General features: G+C 47.2%; 1 protein-coding gene across 12 annotated transcripts in view; it reads right to left on the bottom strand.

Annotated features, from left to right (window-relative positions):
• The window catches only part of HIPK2 (homeodomain interacting protein kinase 2), a 135,866-nt gene that overhangs the window by 18,942 nt on the left and 99,335 nt on the right, over positions 1 to 17,589 (bottom strand). For 8 of the 12 annotated variants that reach the window (XM_080558274.1, XM_080558272.1, XM_080558275.1 and 5 more), the window contains 6 exons: positions 17,211 to 17,373; positions 14,407 to 14,626; positions 12,476 to 12,597; positions 7,950 to 8,092; positions 7,015 to 7,197; positions 3,956 to 4,237 (listed from right to left, as the gene is read on the bottom strand). In XM_080558274.1, the coding sequence (XP_080414400.1) occupies positions 3,956 to 4,237; positions 7,015 to 7,197; positions 7,950 to 8,092; positions 12,476 to 12,597; positions 14,407 to 14,626; positions 17,211 to 17,373 (1,113 nt within the window). The remainder of the gene's footprint in view (positions 1 to 3,955; positions 4,238 to 7,014; positions 7,198 to 7,949; positions 8,093 to 12,475; positions 12,598 to 14,406; positions 14,627 to 17,210; positions 17,374 to 17,589) is intronic. The other 4 variants (XM_080558266.1, XM_080558267.1, XM_080558269.1 and 1 more) reach the window with 1 other exon arrangement.

Below are 17,589 nucleotides of genomic sequence, written 5' to 3'. Positions count from 1 at the left end.
AAGTCTGTTTTCATGATAGCTACGGCCAGTCTTTCTTTCTTTCTTGCCCAGGAAGACAGTGATTACTGCAATGGGAAACCAAGCTGGAGGAGTGTTACTTATGATACTAGTGACAGAGCAGACAGTAGAAAAGTGAGAGGCTCTGCTGTGTCTTTGGGTTGGAAAGCAGGTAAAAAAGGTTTCATTCAGTCAAAGTGTTCCTTTTTTATTTGACCGTTTCAAAACTTTTCCTATTGCTTAGTTTGAAAGAAGAAAAAATTCCATTAAACCAGAAAACAAGTCTTAGCCTTAATTAGTTAATCCCCTAACACTTTATTCCCCTTAAAAAAGTCAAAACTTTTAGCAATTTTGAAGCTTCCCTCCCTAGATTACACTGTGTGTGTGATATTACAAAAAAAAAAAACACCTCAGTGTATCCTGTAAAAAGTCTTTGTTTTGACAAATTGACTTTTTAATCATGAGTTTGACCCTGAATCTCTGACCATGCCTCAAGATGGTTCCTGTGGAATTGTCTCTGAAGTCCCTCCTCTGTAATTTCACCCCCGGCACAGGGACGGGGCCCAGTAGATGGCCCCCTTTGACAAGGCTCCATGGAGCAGCTCTTCCAGAGCCTACCTCAACGCCACCTCCCCAGCACCTTCACGCAACAGGACCACAAAATTTTTAGATGACAATTGATTTTTAAAAGACTGCACTGAACTACCCTCACCCTCAGGGCAAAATACATGTGAACGAAGAACGAGCAAAATGCTGGCCTGCCTGCTCTGTCAGCTGGTATTGCATAAACATCCTACTTGAACATCTGTGTTTTTCATTAGCTAAAGGGAAGTTCTGCCTGTATCACACAGAATTCTTCACATTTTTCTCTTGACAATAAAACAGTTGCATCTCCTGTACTAGAAAAGCTCTCTTTGCTACTCTGCTAAGACTGAAAGGCTCTTCTGTCTGAGTAAATCCAAACTGCTACAGCAGTATCATGTTTTATCAGTATCACCAGTCTTTTTCAAACTGAGACTTCTGAACTCTTGCATCTTTGAAGGATCTACTACTTTTCACAACCACAAGTAACTTTAATCTCTCTTCACCGAACAATCAGTAAAGCAAACATTTTAGTCTCATGGGTCAAAGAGAAATTTGTAACCCCATAGGAAATAAGAGAAGGAGGTGGTGTAGCCAATTCAGGAGCTGATCCAACCTCAGTGAAGTCAATCCAAAGACACCACTGGTATCAAAAAGATGGAATCAGGAAGTTAACTGTGACTGATCCACTGCCATATTGTTTCTCTATTCTAATCTTGAAAAAGATTATTAGTCTAAAATTATTAGGCTGTCACTCACTGCATGTTTCAAATTATTCCTTATTTTTCACCCTCCTACCACAGCTACTGCCCAATGTTTGCATAAATATGGGCAAGACAACACATTTCGCACAGTTTCATTTTAGACTCAGTCATGGATCCTGAACATTTCAGCACCAATTACGACAAAGCACAGACCTCACTGCCACTCGTATTTTTCTTGGAGACAAAAAATACATGAGTAAGAAAACTAGGAGATACTTTCCTAAATGTGATGCGCTTTCAATAAAACAAACAAACAAATTCATCTTTGGCAGGGGCAAAGTTTATTGGCATTAAATGCTGATACAACTTCCATGACTGAAAGCGAGACTCTTACTCTGAGAATCTGGTCTCGTATCTACCAGGTCAAAAGGCTCTGAGCAGGCCGATTTTGCTCTCCCTGAGACTTTAACCAAAAATTCCCATTTTGACATACTGTTTTCCACCTGTGTCTCTACCCCTACTTCTCCAGTAGCTCTGGTTATATCTGCACGGACAATTTAACTCACTCTGGAGTTCCAAAAAGTGCCTTAGAGCAGCCCGTGTCCATGCAAAATGTCTCTACATTGCTTAGAAATCAAATCTAGCTCTTAAGCTTCGGCCTTCCAGGAATGCTGTAGTCCTGGCACTCTGTATAGATATGCCATATGGATACAAAAAGTAGCCAGGGATCTGATCCCAGGCAGGAACGTGTCCTGAATATGCTTTAGTTATATGAAAGCCAGTTCATTTATGTAAGTCTGGCTCCTGGGACTACTTTCCTAACCCCTCAGCAGACCTTGCCCAAACATTTAAACACCCCAAACTCCCAACTTGATTTCCAGACATTTTCCAGAACTTTGTTCTGCCTGTCTCCCTGGAGAGGTGCTGAGTGAAGAAGATGGTCAGATGGCAGCCAAGGTGAGGCAGAGGAGACAACTGTTAGATGAAATGGCCACGGGATCACAGCCCTTCCTTCCACCCGACTTTGCGTTCAAGATGATACCCAGACAGTAAGTTTAAGTACTTGCACATGATTTCTCAAAGCTTGGGACCAGCACCATGGAGCTGCAGATAGCTCCCATGACCCTTGAGATAGATGTCTGCCTCCTTCTTGCTGCCCAGCTTCAAAACCTTAGTCCTTAGTTTTCAGCAACAATTCTGTATTGACCTTCTTTTCCTTTAAAAGCCCTGGAAAAAGGGACTCTATTGTAGTCCTGATTTCCACTCTGACCTTTACCCCACCCTTTCTGGAAATATACTTTCTTCTGCCTGCCAAACTAAGGAATACTGCAGCAATTATTATTTTTTAAGGTGAATTATGTGATGCTGTCCTGTGATCAGTTCCCCATGATAATGATTTCATTCATGGTGAACTTGAATTTGGGAGGCACTGAGCTCACTCTACCTGGTGGAGTTCACTGGTAGGGGGAAGGGAAACAGAAAGCAGAGGTGGTCGGTGGGAGGCAGGTTGAAATCACAGTCCTAGACACCTGAATCAATTGGCTCTACTTTACAGGTTTTTAGCTCCTGGAGGCCAAATGCATCTCATCTGTTCTGTGCACATTTGCAGCATTCCACATTTTACTGCAGCACAGAGATGCAGAGATAAAGATAACACCAATGATTAAAGTAAAATCTGCCATGGAGCATGTCCTAAACAAGAAATAATAATAACTCTCTCCTGACAGTACTGGAAGGATAAGGTTAAAAAATTCCTAGCTCAGTTACCCGCATAAAGATAGTATAATTATTCAGCTGTTTGCACAGCTACTTCTCCGCAACTTAGAAAACTGAGTGATATCTTGTGACTGGCATCAGATGGGAAACCTAGAGCGCCTGCATGTGATGAAAGGTGCTGAAAAGACAGTCCTGGAAAATGAAGTCCTGTCTCATGCACAGCAGATGATCAGCAGTGGCAGCTGTCCTGTGCCGCACTGCTTACTTGGGAGAGCTAATTCTCTGAGGCGCAAACTCCTCACCACAGTCTTTATAGCCTCATCTATGCCTCTGCATAGTCAGTCAAAGAGCCATCAGTTTCTGCCACTTAGATGACAATGGTTCTGGGATGTTTTGAAAACACGATCAGAGCTGATCAACCCTCATGTAAATGTGTTTACTCTTAATGAGCATTTATACCACAAAGTTTAAGTGTTTTCAGGACCTTTTTATAGAAAATACCATGTATTGAAGGTGTCATTTAATGCTCTTTACAGATACTTTGATCACATAGAAAGAGAAAAGGCCATTTTAAACTACCTTCCTTTCAAGCCCTTCTTATTGTCTTTGCTTTAAATAGCTATCTGACTTAAAGGGGATCATCACCATAGAACTTCTAAAATAGCCTTTGAATAGTGCTGTGAAATAGAAAAAACTATTATTTGCTCTTAGAGATGAGAAACCATGGCACAGGGAGATTATGACAGTTCTCCAGGGTCACAGAGCAAATGTATGGTGTGATAGGGAACACCAACTAGATCTGCAGGCTCCCCAGCTAGTATGTTGCCATCCTCATTATCTTTCCCCCCAGATGAGACGACCTGGGTGCTAGGATCCAACCATAATTCCTGGGACCCTACAGCACTTCTCTGTCTCTTTTTCTCATCACCAGAGAGAAGAGCAGAGCTGCTGCTCACCTGGTGGGTGCATGCTTCTGCTCCTCCTCTTCATCGGTGTCGCTGCTGATAGTGATGACACTCACTGCGGGGCTAGGGGTGTCGGGAATGATTATCGTCTGCCGCTGCCGCTCCCGCGTGGTGCTGGTGGCCACGTCGCCCCAGCCGCAGGTGACGGAGGTGCTGCAGGCAGGGCTGTTGTGCACCATGGCACAGCGAGGAGGCGTGTTTTCCTTCACTCGTTTCGACCGCTGAGGCGAGCTGATGGACTGAGAGGATGAAACTTCGTAGGTGGATGCATTTCTGGAAATGGGAAAGGCCGTTAGCTGGTTAAATCTCAGCTTGCTCAGTTGCCTGTTTCCACAGCTTTTGATTCCTGGCCTCTCATTCTCTCACATTGATTTACGGAGTCTGGGAAAACTGCAAAATTGGCATGGTCGCCTCTTCAAAGGTCAGAGTGCCTCACATGACTTATTCTTATAACTGGCTGAAAAGTACCTTCTTTTAGTAAAAAACTCAATTTTGTGTTCCCCATAAATTTCCAAATGAGAAATGCTGCCTCCCAGGAGTCCCTGGCTACAGCTTGTGCTGGGAAGTAGAGGCTGCTCACACAGCCCAGACGTACAAAACACAGGCAGGCATAGAACGCCTGTCACAGCAGGAAAAAGTACACAAATGATAGATAATTCCTTTCTCCCGTGCCTGATGACCTGCAAGGATGCATTGTGACCAGGTATTTGTTTCTGGCCAGAAAAAGCTAGAGATAAAATTAGAATTTATTGTGGAAAACAACAATCATTTATCAGGAAAACTGATTTTCTTAGCTGAAAATTTAATTTCCATTTAAGATTTTTTTTCAGCGAACGTTTCCTGCCCAGTGCTTCATCCTCTGAAGTAGTGGAGTCCCATGGATTAGAGTACCCAGTTGGGAAGGCAGACACTCAGTTTCATTTCATTCCCATGTGAGGCAGCAGATACGGCACATACAAATCAGAAAAAAAAAAGAACAACCTTTTCATTAACACAGTAAAAAAAAACCTCAAGCCCTGTTTTTTTCCCATTCATCCTACTTCAGCATCCCTGCCTGAAAGTTGTAAAGGACCCACCTGGGTAAGAGATCTAAGCACAGAATCTGTCCACCAAACAGTGCAGCATAGGTTTGCAGATGTATTTACCAAAGCCCACTGACTAAAGCTCATTCCACTAATTTCCCACAGTTTCTTTCTTCCTTTTTTTGCCTTTTTTTTTAGACTTGTATTTATTCTGCTCATTGCAGAGCATTTGCAGATTCAAAAAAAAAAAAAGGAAAAAAAAAAAACAAAACCAAAAAAAACAAAGTTCTTGTTTTGTTCTACACTCAGGTCTGGGTTGCATTTTCAGTGTGGCCTGAAAGCTAACAAAAGGAATAGGTAGCATCTATCACAAGGAAGTCATTATGGACATATCGCACTACACCAACTTACACAGGGTCTTTTGCATAACAAATGACTGCACAGTAGCATTTGCAGTGCCTTCTGAATACCAATGAGCAGCGAGGAGCACACTCCGCTCCAAAGGAGCACGTTCCTCATTTGGCTACAAAAGCTCCACAATTAATAAAAACGTACAGCCGTAGAAGTCCACTGCTCCGTAAGTGTCCGACTCTGCCTGGACACAGGCACCCTGCCCCGGCAGAGGGAAGGAAGAGGGGAGGCCCTGCACAGGCACGTTTGTTGCAACAGGCGCGTTCTTTTACTGGCTTGCTGGGGCTGTAGCTGCCTCTGCTCTACATTACGAATGGACTAAGACAGCTGGAGCCCACCCAAAGTAAATGCAACATTAGAGAGCAGATAAATGAGAAGGATTTAAATAGTGGCCTCTTAACTAGAGTCAAATTGGTTGTGAACTCCAAGCTCTTCTGGCCACAGTCCAGTCACCCAGGAAAACCACAAGCTCCTGTTTTTGCCACTGCATGAGTTGTGACCCATTTTGGTTCTCTCCCCTGCACTGTTTCTTTTTTGCTTTTTTTGAAAACAGGAATCTAGCTCAGTAGAGGTGCTAGTTTCACAGCCCAGAAGACTTTCCCCTGAACAGTTGCACGTAACTCTTAAACAGCCTTGTCCTCTAAGCAAGACCACATGGCTGTGATAGGCACTGCAGTCATCCCACCATTTTAGTTGTGCCACATAATGTAACATGAACGAACACCCACCCTCCTTCTTGCAGAGCCAAACGCTCCTACCTACAATTGAGAGACCCCAGCATCAAAGGACCGCCCCTGCATGAGACGCCCTTATAAAATGATCTCTGTTTTATCACAGAATCATCTAGGTTGGAAGAGACCTCCAAGATCACCGAGTCCAACCTCTGACCTAACACTAACAAGTCCTCCACTAAACCATATCACTAAGCTCAACATCTAAACGTCTTTTCAAGACCTCCAGGGATGGTGACTCAACCACTTCCCTGGGCAGCCCAGTCCAATTCCTAACAACCCTTTCAGTAAAGAATTTTTTCCTAATATCCAGCCTAAACCTCCCCTGGCACAACTTTAGCCCATTCCCCTTCGTCCTGTCACCAACCCCCACCTCGCTACAGCCTCCTCTAAGGTACCTGTAGAGAGCGATAAGGTCGCCCCTGAGCCTCCTCTTCTCTCTTGTGGTGCCATGATTAGAAAATGGCCACTGTGGGTGCCCACTGCTGCAATGTGCTGTTGTTGGTAGGGACCAGCCAGCTAAGGAGCTAGAGAGCTTGAAGGCAGCCTACAGCTACCCCAGTCCTCTGCTCTATAGGGTATCAAACTCAGAAGATAGATTACAATCCAATTGTTTTTGAAAGGGCAGATCGTAGGTGCAGACATTAGGTACGTGTTCCTGGAGTTGCAGTCCCTGCAAGCACACTGCCCCATGGACTGGTCGTCACAAAAATAACTTGTGGGCAGTGGAACGAGCTGTATTTTGCCTCATAGGCACCAGTACACACCACCCCTGTTAGCACGCCTGCCTTTTGGGGCTGTAACCAGAACCAGGTGGGCAGAGCCTCCCTCCTTCTGCCCCCTGAGGACCAGCCTCCCTCCCGCTGCCCACCCAGGGCACGCTCACCGTGGCGCCGACTGGTGCTGCTTACTCTTCCTGGCGGAGGTGGCGGCGGCGGCGGGCGGCTGGCGCATGACGTGAGCGACACCCACGTTGACGGGCTGGGCTGCGGGGAGAGTCACATGGCTAGCTAACAGCGCGGGCTGCTGCATGATGGGGTTATAATGGCTGCCGTGAGCGTGGGTGTTTCTGCAAAGGGGGGAGACAGGGACATGTTTAAAATGCGACCGGCGGCTCTTCAGCAGGCTCTCTCGCAGGCTCCCACCGCCTTCACCGAGGCCCCGCCTTGGCTCTCTCCAGTCCCAAGGGTTTTCCCCAGAAAGGAGTGTTTCCCCCCAAGGAAGCGCCATGGCACAGCACTGGGCTGCGAGGATGGAGGACAGAGAAGCTGTCCGCAGCTCTGACTGGGGAGGTCACAATTTGCTGTATGGTTGTGGAGTGCTGGGGGCACAGACTGAAGCCCCCATCCCTTCCCCTCCTGCTCCACAGCCTCACAAGGCCACGGCCAGTGGTGTTCTCCAGCACTCGTGACTGCTGCACAGAGCCCTGAGGTCTGACTGAGGTGTCCAAGCAAAACCAAGCAGACCCAGGGCAGGTTACTCCATATACAGCTTTTCACAGAGGCCATGAGGAGTAGGAGAAGGCTGGAGAGGATGGCAGGGCTGGGAGCAGGCTGTTTAGCTTTCTGCTAGAGCAGCCTGGGAGAGAGTTTGGTCCTATAGCGCACTCTTGTTGTCCACACAGGATACCTGAGAGTGCTCGATGACAGCAAATAAGCTGCTGAATCTGCACTGTCAGAGACAACCCTCACGCCCTCAATACCAGCTCTTAAACAGCCGCTACCAGAAGCTGGCCCAGTCTGGAGGCCACCGCTCACACACACGCACACGCTGGCTGTCTCACGGGCACGTACGCACGTCCTCCACGTGCCTCCGGTTTACCTCCAGTCTGCCAGCGGCTGGGTGCCTGCCATGGAGTCCGGGATGACGGTCGCGTGCTGGACAGAAGTGTGGGTGGCCACCCCGGTCAGCTGCTGCCAGGCGGGGGGGAGCAGGATCTGCTGTGTGCCGCTGGGCCATGCTTGCTGTTGGCCAGAGGAAAAAGTATTTCTTAACAAGATTCGCCATACGCTGCACGTAAGTGATCATCCATACCCAGCTGGGGCTCTCCGCAATAATCATGATCATAATACCTAGCTCTTAGTGCTTTCCGGTCATAGATCAAGAATACTTTTAGGAAACGTGACAAAACAGTAAAGTTATCAATACAGAGAGCACGAGAGACAGAAAATTCCCCTGCCTTCCAAAGCAGCAGCTGTGTTTCAGGGTAAACTAGGAATGGGAGGGACTGAAACTGTATTTCAACTCAAACATCCAACACATTAGCACCTTTTAATTTTGACGGTTCGGATCAGCTGGGCACTACAGTCTCATCAAATGCCACTTTCACCTCCTGCTCCATCCAATTTCCCTTTTCACCCTGACAGACTCTAAAGGACTTCAGGAACCTAAAGCAGCTAAAAACAAGAAAACTTTCAGGGATCAGAGAATAAGGGGTTGCAAGGCTTGGAGGCTGCTAGGAGGAAAAGAAGAGGAATTTGGGAGTACTGAAAGGGGGGGCATATCGGCCACCAAGCACTCCACAGAAGGGACATCTTGCTGCATGGGCTAAGGCGCCCAGTCACCTGGTGCAGCTGACCAGGACCCCTGGCCAAAGGAGAGTGGAGCTGTGCACAGCTACCATGTCACATGCCTGTCCTCTCCATGCACTCTCTGGCTTTTTCTTAGTGGGTGCCCTCCTTGCAGGGTGGAGATCTCTGCCCTGAGAGGTGAGCCATCGCTCTGCTATGCCATCATCCCTCTTGTCATCCCGCTCCAGTGACTCCACACGCGAGTCGAGTTGTTTTTTGGCTCGGTCACATTCCAGTTCCTTCAGAGCGAAACTGTCTTTGCTGTGTGCTGCCAGGGCTGGGGAACGCAGGGGCACTGGCTACAACCCTCCTTAGGCCCATGTTGTATAACCTCCTGAGGAGGCCAAATTTTAATGAGGGGAGTCTTTGTCCAGGCATGCATGCATTTGTCCTCATCTCCATCCTCACAAGAATCCTGTAACTTATCCTCCTAATCCCCCTCTGCCACCCTCTGTAAAAAAAAAAACAAAAAAAAACAAAACCAAAAAAACTTCTCCCAGTTCTGCTCCAAAGTTTGACCATCTTGTAATTATCCGTGTTGCTAAGTTAGACAAAAAGGCTGCTGTGATGAGGCTTCTCTGCAACACCTAAAAAGAAAGGACTGTTGCAGGGCTCCTGAGCGCTCCGCAGCTCAGACACTACAGCCACAGACTGACAGACTGGTGCTGGTCAGAGCAAGTAGGAGGAAATGGCAGAGAGGCAAAAGATCAGGAAGAAAAAAAGCTTTTTTTTTTTTTTTAATCCAGCTTTGATTTAAAAATAGAGACTCAGCTACTGTTGTGCTCAGTCCCAAGGGGCTACCTGGTCTTACCTGCAGAGAAAAGTGCTTCCTCCCTTTTCAGGAAGAGAACTGAACATATCTAAACTCCTTTCCCTCCTGCTGCGCATAGATTTAGATTCAGTGTCAGGGTCCAGGCACAAATTCCTCACTTATTAGGTAAGGACCACTGAATCATTTAATCTGCAGATAAGACTTGTCTAGGCTGATCCACCAGCACAGCGCGCGGTGCTTACACACGGGAGGCTTGTGCCTGCAGCCTCAATCTGTTCCCAGTTACTGCATTATTGTGAAATTGTGCTGCTGTGGCGGAGTGCAGCGCTGGCCCCTGCTCTCCGGAGGTGGTACGTCCCCTGGTGCGACTGAGCTCCCGCTCCTGGTGTAAACAAGAACAACTAATGGAATAAACGTGTTTGTTCTGAAAGCTGGTGGCAGGACCTCCATGGGAAGAAGCATCGCTGGGAAGGAGTTAAAACGCGAGAAACTCAAGAATTCAGGGCACTATTCAAGGACAGGGGACAGTTCTGGGTCACGTCATGGAAGCCTGCCAAAAAAATTGTATGGCTTTGTCCCTTTTGAGATCTGAAGCTGCAGAGAAGTACTAGTAAAGACAGGATCAGTCCTCTTTCACTAGTCTGTGCATACAGTATTTGGACAACCTTGCTTGGGAGGCTGGAAACAAACCCAGAGAAGTAACAAGTTACTTAAGTTACTTTCACCACTGGCTCAGCACCTTGCAGGCTGCTTGCTTTGTCTAACTCCACATCACAGGCTGCACACATGCAGCTGCCAGAGACAGTGCTCAAGATCCATCACCGCCTCTGCCGTGGGCCCATCCAGCTGCTGGAACCCCTTCCCCTGCCCTGCCTCCGGGACTGCCAGCCTCACACAAAACACACAGGGAGCGCTGGATGCCAGCTGCACTGGGATGTGGCAAGGCTTTGCCAGCTGCAGCCATCGTGATGTGGGCGAGCAGAGCAACCCACGTCGCATGCTGGCTGGTGGGCAGCAGAGGAGGGCCTGATGGCACCGCACAGTGCTAGGGCACAAGGAGCGTGTGGAAGGACAGAAGTGGGCTCTGGAGGCAACAGGCTCTTTGCTGGGGACTGTCCCTCTAGTAGATGGAGCAAATGCACAGTCCGGGCTGAACAGCGTTAGATAAGCAGCTGTGCATGAGAGGAATAGCTCTCAGCTGAGAGAGAGACGCACAGCCATCCAGAGATCAGATGTGACTACAATGCATTACAAAGGAGCTGTGTTTTTCCATTCGGGAAACTGGAATTGGGTACAGATTTGTTTATCAGCCCAGCTGCTCAGCCCAAACCGAGCGAGGCCTGCGGACACCAGATGCCACCAGCATCAATCAGAGTGCCTTGCCATCAGAGCAGAAGCTAGTGTTTCTCATCGCATGAGACAGACAGATATATCAACAGACAGACTGCCTCTCTTCTAGTAAATGAAAAATAAAATCTATGCGAGCGACGAGCATTTCTCAGAAACAGCTTAAATTCCATTGTCTAAGTGACAGTGCATAAAATGTCAATATAAAGTACCAGAGGGCAGCCCAAGCAACCAGAGTTGCTGTAACTGGGGCAGGGCAGCGATCCATAGCAAAGCTTCTCCCGAGCTTCTCCCAGACTGAGCGGTGACCCAAACAAGGCCACCTTGAGGAGAAAAAGGAACTGCAGGGCACAAGATCTTTCAGGATCCTGCTGTCTTCACTGTGCTTCAGATCTGACCCTCCTCTCTGTAACCATGCGCACCAACGCCACGACAGGCCAGACTCTTGCAGCCCTCAGGTCAACTGCCTCTTAGGCCCTCCTTTCCCACCAAACAAGAGAGATGGTCCATGTAGGCTGTTATGACAGGCTTCAACCGAGGTAGATTCAATGTTTCAGCAGCCTTATGTCAAACAGACAGCCCTCTGACAAAGACTCTTTTCTTGGGAGCAGGCAGGGCATGTCAGCTAACGGAAATTATGGAGGCTGCAAGTTGGGTTCTGATCTGTCTTCACCAGGTAAGTGCAGTTGGTGGCTGGTGAATAATCACAATTCCAAGTCTTATCCTGGCAACCCAGCACATGGACATAAACCTTGAAATCTGCTGGTACCTGACTGCATATGCTGGCATTAATGACAGCATGGCAGATGAACTAATCCTGAGGCATGCATTTTGACTTGTAGGTCATCTTTTCCAGGCCACACAACTTAATGCTAAATACAAGTTGTTTTTATTTGTTTGTTTTTTTCTCCCAGAAACACTTATTATTCTGCCTGATATTGGCAGAACTACCATGGCACCAACTGAAAAGCAGTAAGGGCAGATGCACTGAAGGCAGCACAAGAAGCGATAAACTACTCCTTTTTGAGGAGCTTGGGTTTCTTTTGAGAAAGTGTACGTGAACAGTGATACCTATTCCCATTTGGGTGTCTTCCTGGGAAGAACCATGCTTTTTCTGTGAGGGCAGTTTGGGGAATTGTGCCAACAGGTGCTGATGACAAGGTGAGCTCCTTGGCTGTCAGGCCCTTGCCTCTGCACAGTACGTCTCTCTCATAACTTAAAAATAGAGGCACAATTCATAAAAGGCTGAAAAATTAAAGCATGGGAGATGTTTTTCAGTGGCATACAATTCACCAGCACAACTCCTGGCCACAAACTGCCACTGAGACCACAAGTTCGGGATGAAGGAAGGTTCCTACTGATTCTTCCTCAGTAGAGGCCTGACATGGCTTTCTCTGAGGTTTCCACTGATTTCAGTGGAGAAGCAGAAGTAAAGACAGTCTTTCCAGAGACTTTTGCAACTGTGATGCAGCTTTTGAGCGGAACAATGAATTGGGTGAGGTTTGGACATAACAGTTAAAGCTGAAGGCTCTTTATGGCTGCACAAGTCTCCAAACTGCATCATGGAAGACCCTCAGAAAAAGCTACTCTCCTCATCTTCCAAGAGCTCTGTAACACAAAAGATACCTGCTCTGCTTGGTGTCTTCAGATCTCTTTACCTGTGCGAGAAGTCCTGGCTGGATCTGCAGAGGCTGGGCCCCAGGAGCCTGAGTGACAATGGGAACGGCGTTCTCCATCCGAACTGAATACCCAGCATGCTTCGAAGGGGAGGCTTGTAACCCTGTTGCATGAGCACAGAAAGTACAGCATTAGCCATCAACAGCATTGCTAGGAGTGGGAGTCTGGTTTTCAGAGGCGCCTAAAGGCACCCACTGATGTCCATTTATATCACAGTACATAGTCCCTCTGAAAAATTGGTCTCTAGAGTCCCACATATTCCACCCCAGTCCAAAAATATCCATCAGATGCTAATAAACATGGTACATGCATGAAGGTACAGAAAAGACATTTTCAAAGATGTTAAGGGATTAATGTATTTCATATTTTTAGTTTATCTCAAATCCAGGCGAAACAACTGAATATGATGAGAACAAGGAGAAAAGGTAGAGAGGGGATGGAGTGGTTTCTCTTACCTGATGTTTCTCTGGTTTGACAACAGAAAATGGTCATTGTCAGCCAAAAAACATTGCTATGTGAGAATGTTCTCTTGTGACCAAAGTGGGACAGTGGGATGGGAATCCAGGACTGTGCACTAACTCAGTCTTGTCTGGGATGAGTGGTTTTATCTTACACAGCTTCCCAGGAGTTATCTTGAGAAGGCTCTTATTTGGCTGTGTTTGACCTAGTGCAACTCAAACTCCAACCGTTGCTGGCTTAGCTGTGCATTAGCCTAACTGAGCTGGGGAAAGCTCCCCACTCCATCACCTTAGTGCATAGCACAGCCCATGCTACCTCCTCTCTTTTAGAGCTTTCTCAAGACAGCAAGCTGAAGATGTTAGCTTACATGTTCTGGCAATACGTTTCTGAAGTCAAACCCCTGAGATGCATTTTAACTATGTAGAAGAGGTCTAACTAAACTCCCCCAGTTCAAAAGAGCTTTGATAATCTTGCAGAACATTTAACAAGTGCCTAGAGACAGATGTACTGAGAGGCTTGGAAAAATGAATCGCAAAATTTGCACCAGCTGAACTGAGGTCTATTTAGACCACATCCTACAGATAGCCAGCTAGTTTTACGAAATTACTACAGCGTGTAGTCAAGAGAAGGACAAGTGGCTACAACTGGTCATCAACCAATTTGTCTGACGGGGGGGGGGGCGGTTCTGTACACTGGGAGTACAGAGGCATGATATATCAGTTAGTTGACACTAGCTAGTACTCTTAGTGAACATGCTAGTACTCCTAAATCAAAACAGTAACTCATCTACAGAATTGCTCCTGTACAGTTATTGGAGTCACTACCCCTGCATGTGTCTAGTCCAGACAGGAACATCTGGTATGCAAACCAAGATCTTCAGTCTGAGAGTGGACAGCAGTACCTTGCACTGGTATACACAGGCAGAGCTGTGTGCAGCAGGGAAGTGTCTGTCATGGGGGCAAGCCCTCCTCCCTACCAGCACCATGCTCTGCACTGCATTAACTTCCTGCGTTTCCCTTTTAACATCTGAATTAATGAGAAATGATGAAGCAGTTATTTATGTCCTAATTAATTGTTATTGTGGGGGAAACTTTTCAAGTTCACCAAGGTAAGGCAGAAGATCCTCAAAATTTCTGTTCAGGGCAAAGGATGACAAATATTACAAGTTCTCCCTCACTCCCTACCCCTCCCACTGGAGATACCAGTGCCTGCCCCATTGTTTTAGACCAGCCATCTCCAACCCATGAGGTGAAGGCAACATACTGCTTGCGAAATCCTCTGCTGTTGCAGACATTTCACCCCGTTGACATCCAGGTAACCTGCAACAACCTCAGTGCTCATTTTTTCTTCCATATGATCTGCACTAAGGAAGCTCGTTTCAAACAAGAGCTAAATAAACGAGCAGTGGGGACAGGGCAGGGGGTGGCCAAGAGCTGGTGAAGCTGTTGCTTACCTTGGAAGCCTGGTGGGCAGACGATGAGAGCTTGCTGGAAGGGGTCAGGCCGGGCACAGATCTGCGCTGTTCCTGTCTGCAGGGGCATGCTCCGCTGGGCCACCGCAGCCATGGACGCCGCTGAGGGCTGGTAGAGTGCAGATTGGTAATTTAGTATGGAGACTTCGGGGTTGGCTAAGGAAATAGTGGCACTGGAGGAGGTGGGAGCCAGGTTGGTGGTCTAAAGGAATGACGGGAATTAAACAAAAACAAACAAAAAAATGAGGGAGATGGGAAAAAGCAAAATCCAAAACTAAAATAAGAAAGTAAAATAGTGTAAGATAAAGTAAAAAAAAAATCTAAATAAAAAAACAGCAAACTGAAAACAAACAAAGGGTAGAGCAGGACACTGAGGAGCGCAGAGGTGAGGGCGGCAAGGGGGAAAGGAGCATGATTTACCTGAATAATAGCAGCTGTACCACGCCATGGGACCCATGGCTATACAGCGCTGTTGTGGACTGCTCAGAGACATAGCATGTTCTCCAAAGCAGAGCTGTAGCCCCAGCCAGCCCCCAACTGGCTCTGATTTGCAGCATGAAGAAGATGGGTTCAGAAAATGCTACTACCCTCAAATCACGTTGTTCTCTCATCATGCACACTGCTCAACAAGAAGCTCACACTGCTGAAGTAAAAGAAACTCGGCACCTCTGTACCCTGTAAAGCCTCACCCTAAGAGGCGGATTACAGCCTTTCCTCTACCTTGTATCTAAGCTGGTACATGCCCCTCAAGTTATGTTTGAATCTGGAGGAATCAGAAGTATAACATTAGACAGCAATAATACTTTCAAAGTCCAAATTTTGCTTGGCTTGACTTTAAAACCTCTCAGAGCAGAAATTCCAGCAGGGGATGTTGCACAGTCACAAAAATCAGCACAATGTTCTGCAAAACATTTAGAAATCTTATGGTGACTTGTGTGTTATTTGGACTGAGTCTGCAGCAGTTGCAGACAAACAACCCCTAAACAGCTTTGCCACTGCTCTATAAAAACATGCCCTTAGCATTCAGGTCCATGCAAATAGGATCTACCACAACAGAGCCCATCTTTCTCCTCCCTGCTACCCCTCCCATCCAAACACAGCAGCACCACTGCTGGCGACGGGTCAGACAACACTTATCTTGTAGTGAATGTATGAAGAAGACCGAGATGAAGCCTTGATCCCGGTTGTAGGAGGAAGCAGGCCCAGCACTATGCACTGCCCTGTTTGCCACTGGGCTGGGCAGGGGTACCCATCCTGCACAGCCACAAGAGACGCTATGGTGAAACATTTCTTCTTCCTCCTCCTTCCCGCTCTGTGCAGAGGCAGAGAAGTGCGATCTGTTCCCCTGTGCAACACGCCCAGCAGCAACCACAACAGCTCCCACACTGCTGATCTGGGGAGTCACAACTGGAAGGAGGCAAAACCCAGAGATTTTGCAGAGACAAGGATCACTGGGGAGCCAAGATGAGTGGTGTGTTGAAGAGGATGGTAAAAGGTTTGGAGCTTGTTCAAATCAGAACGCCCTTCCTGGAAACATTTTTACTACTTCTTCCAGGAACACTGGAGATACCAGTTCTGCTCACAAAGCACATCCCGTATGAAAATTGAGATTACCACAGACCTCCCCAGCTCACAACCGATCTGAACATCAAGTGAGCTGTGAGGAAATGAAAGCAAGTCTGCATTTCCTACTAGCAACTGTGGTACAAATGGTGTCTCTGCCCTGCAGCTGGGGCCTAGCAGAGCATGTAGCATGAATTTCTGTAGTCAGCATCTCAGAAACAGTCAAGAATGGGAACTAGTGTTTGTAACTAATACTCTTTCACACTGAACCATGACCTATCTCTGTGTGCATCTGCTTAATGAATTGCTCCAAAAGACCTTCTGTGATCACATGCATCGAGAACTGAGTCATGAAGTCTGGCTTTCTGAGCGACACAGGAACACCCTGAACATCCACACAGAATCCTTTAGTTCCTTTGCTTTTGAAATGCCAAGCACCATTTCCGCAATACCACCTGCAATCTCTAGAGCGAATCTCAAGCAGCCTGTTCCAGAAGGGCTTAAAGGATAGCTGCTATTTCGTCAGTCTCCTAGAGTGCTGTCCCTGGAGAGTTTCCTTTTGCTGTTGTAATACAGCCCCACAGTAAACAACTTAGCTTGCGAGTCATAGCAGATTTGTCAGCACGGCACTGCCCAACACTGGGGTATGTACAACTAATGCAGGAGTCCAAAGTGTGATTACAAAGCCAGAGCCCACCAGTGTGGTTTGCAGTGTGTTCTCTAACACAGTGCCCGTGTCTGCTGTGGCACCTGGAGTGAAACCAATGAGAGAGAAGAATAAACATTACTCCTAAAATCTTCTTTCCTGTTGAGCTGTTACAGTGCCCTGTCTGTTATAGAAGGGTTTAAATTCTTTTTGCCTAATGCCAATTTGAAGGAGTGCTGCAAGATCACAAATACTTCTGCCTGATCCACTGAGTGCAGTCCTGCCCGCTTGCTGCATTAAGGAACTAATGAGCTTTTCCCCATAGCAACTTCCCAGGTAAGCAGGATTTATCACCCCCAACAACAACGTAAACAATGAGGGCAACGTTTCACAATCACACGAAAGGTCATGAAATTAATGCTTGCCTGAAGAAAAGAATGAGGAGGAGCTGAGGAAGGACAGTAGAAAAGTATCAGCTTTTTGTGTGGAGAATGAGATGCTGCCTTTGCGTTTCATCTTTTAGGCCCCAACTACGTAAGCGTTTCAAGCACTGGCTGCTGCTGACCAATGTTCTTACCTGGTTGTGCACTGTGTTCAGCTGGTTGTTAAAAGTCATGGTCAAGTTGGTGGATGTGCTCGGGGCTACGTGGGTGATGAATGGCGTCTTGCTCTGGTTCACGGTGTCATACATATTCACCCGCCGCTTGCAGATCTCCATATTCTGGAAGCAGGACTTGACACTGTGTGAGGAAAGGGGAGATAAGGAGAAGAGAGAAAATCACCCAACCAACCAACCAACAAGCGGAGGCAACAGCTCACCACAGCAGCCCTGCATTTGCTGTTTTGTGCAGGTTTCTTAACCAGTGAGAGTCAGACTAACCCTCTCTGCACTGAAGAGGGCCAAATGGGTGTCAGGATGAGAGCGGCTGCTTGGGGACTCCTGACTGCCCCCATGG

This window comes from Anser brachyrhynchus (assembly GCF_964034855.1).
Source record: "Anser brachyrhynchus genome assembly, chromosome: 1".
NCBI classification, from domain to species: Eukaryota; Metazoa; Chordata; class Aves; order Anseriformes; family Anatidae; genus Anser; species Anser brachyrhynchus.
This window is presented reverse-complemented; position numbering and strand designations above follow the sequence as displayed.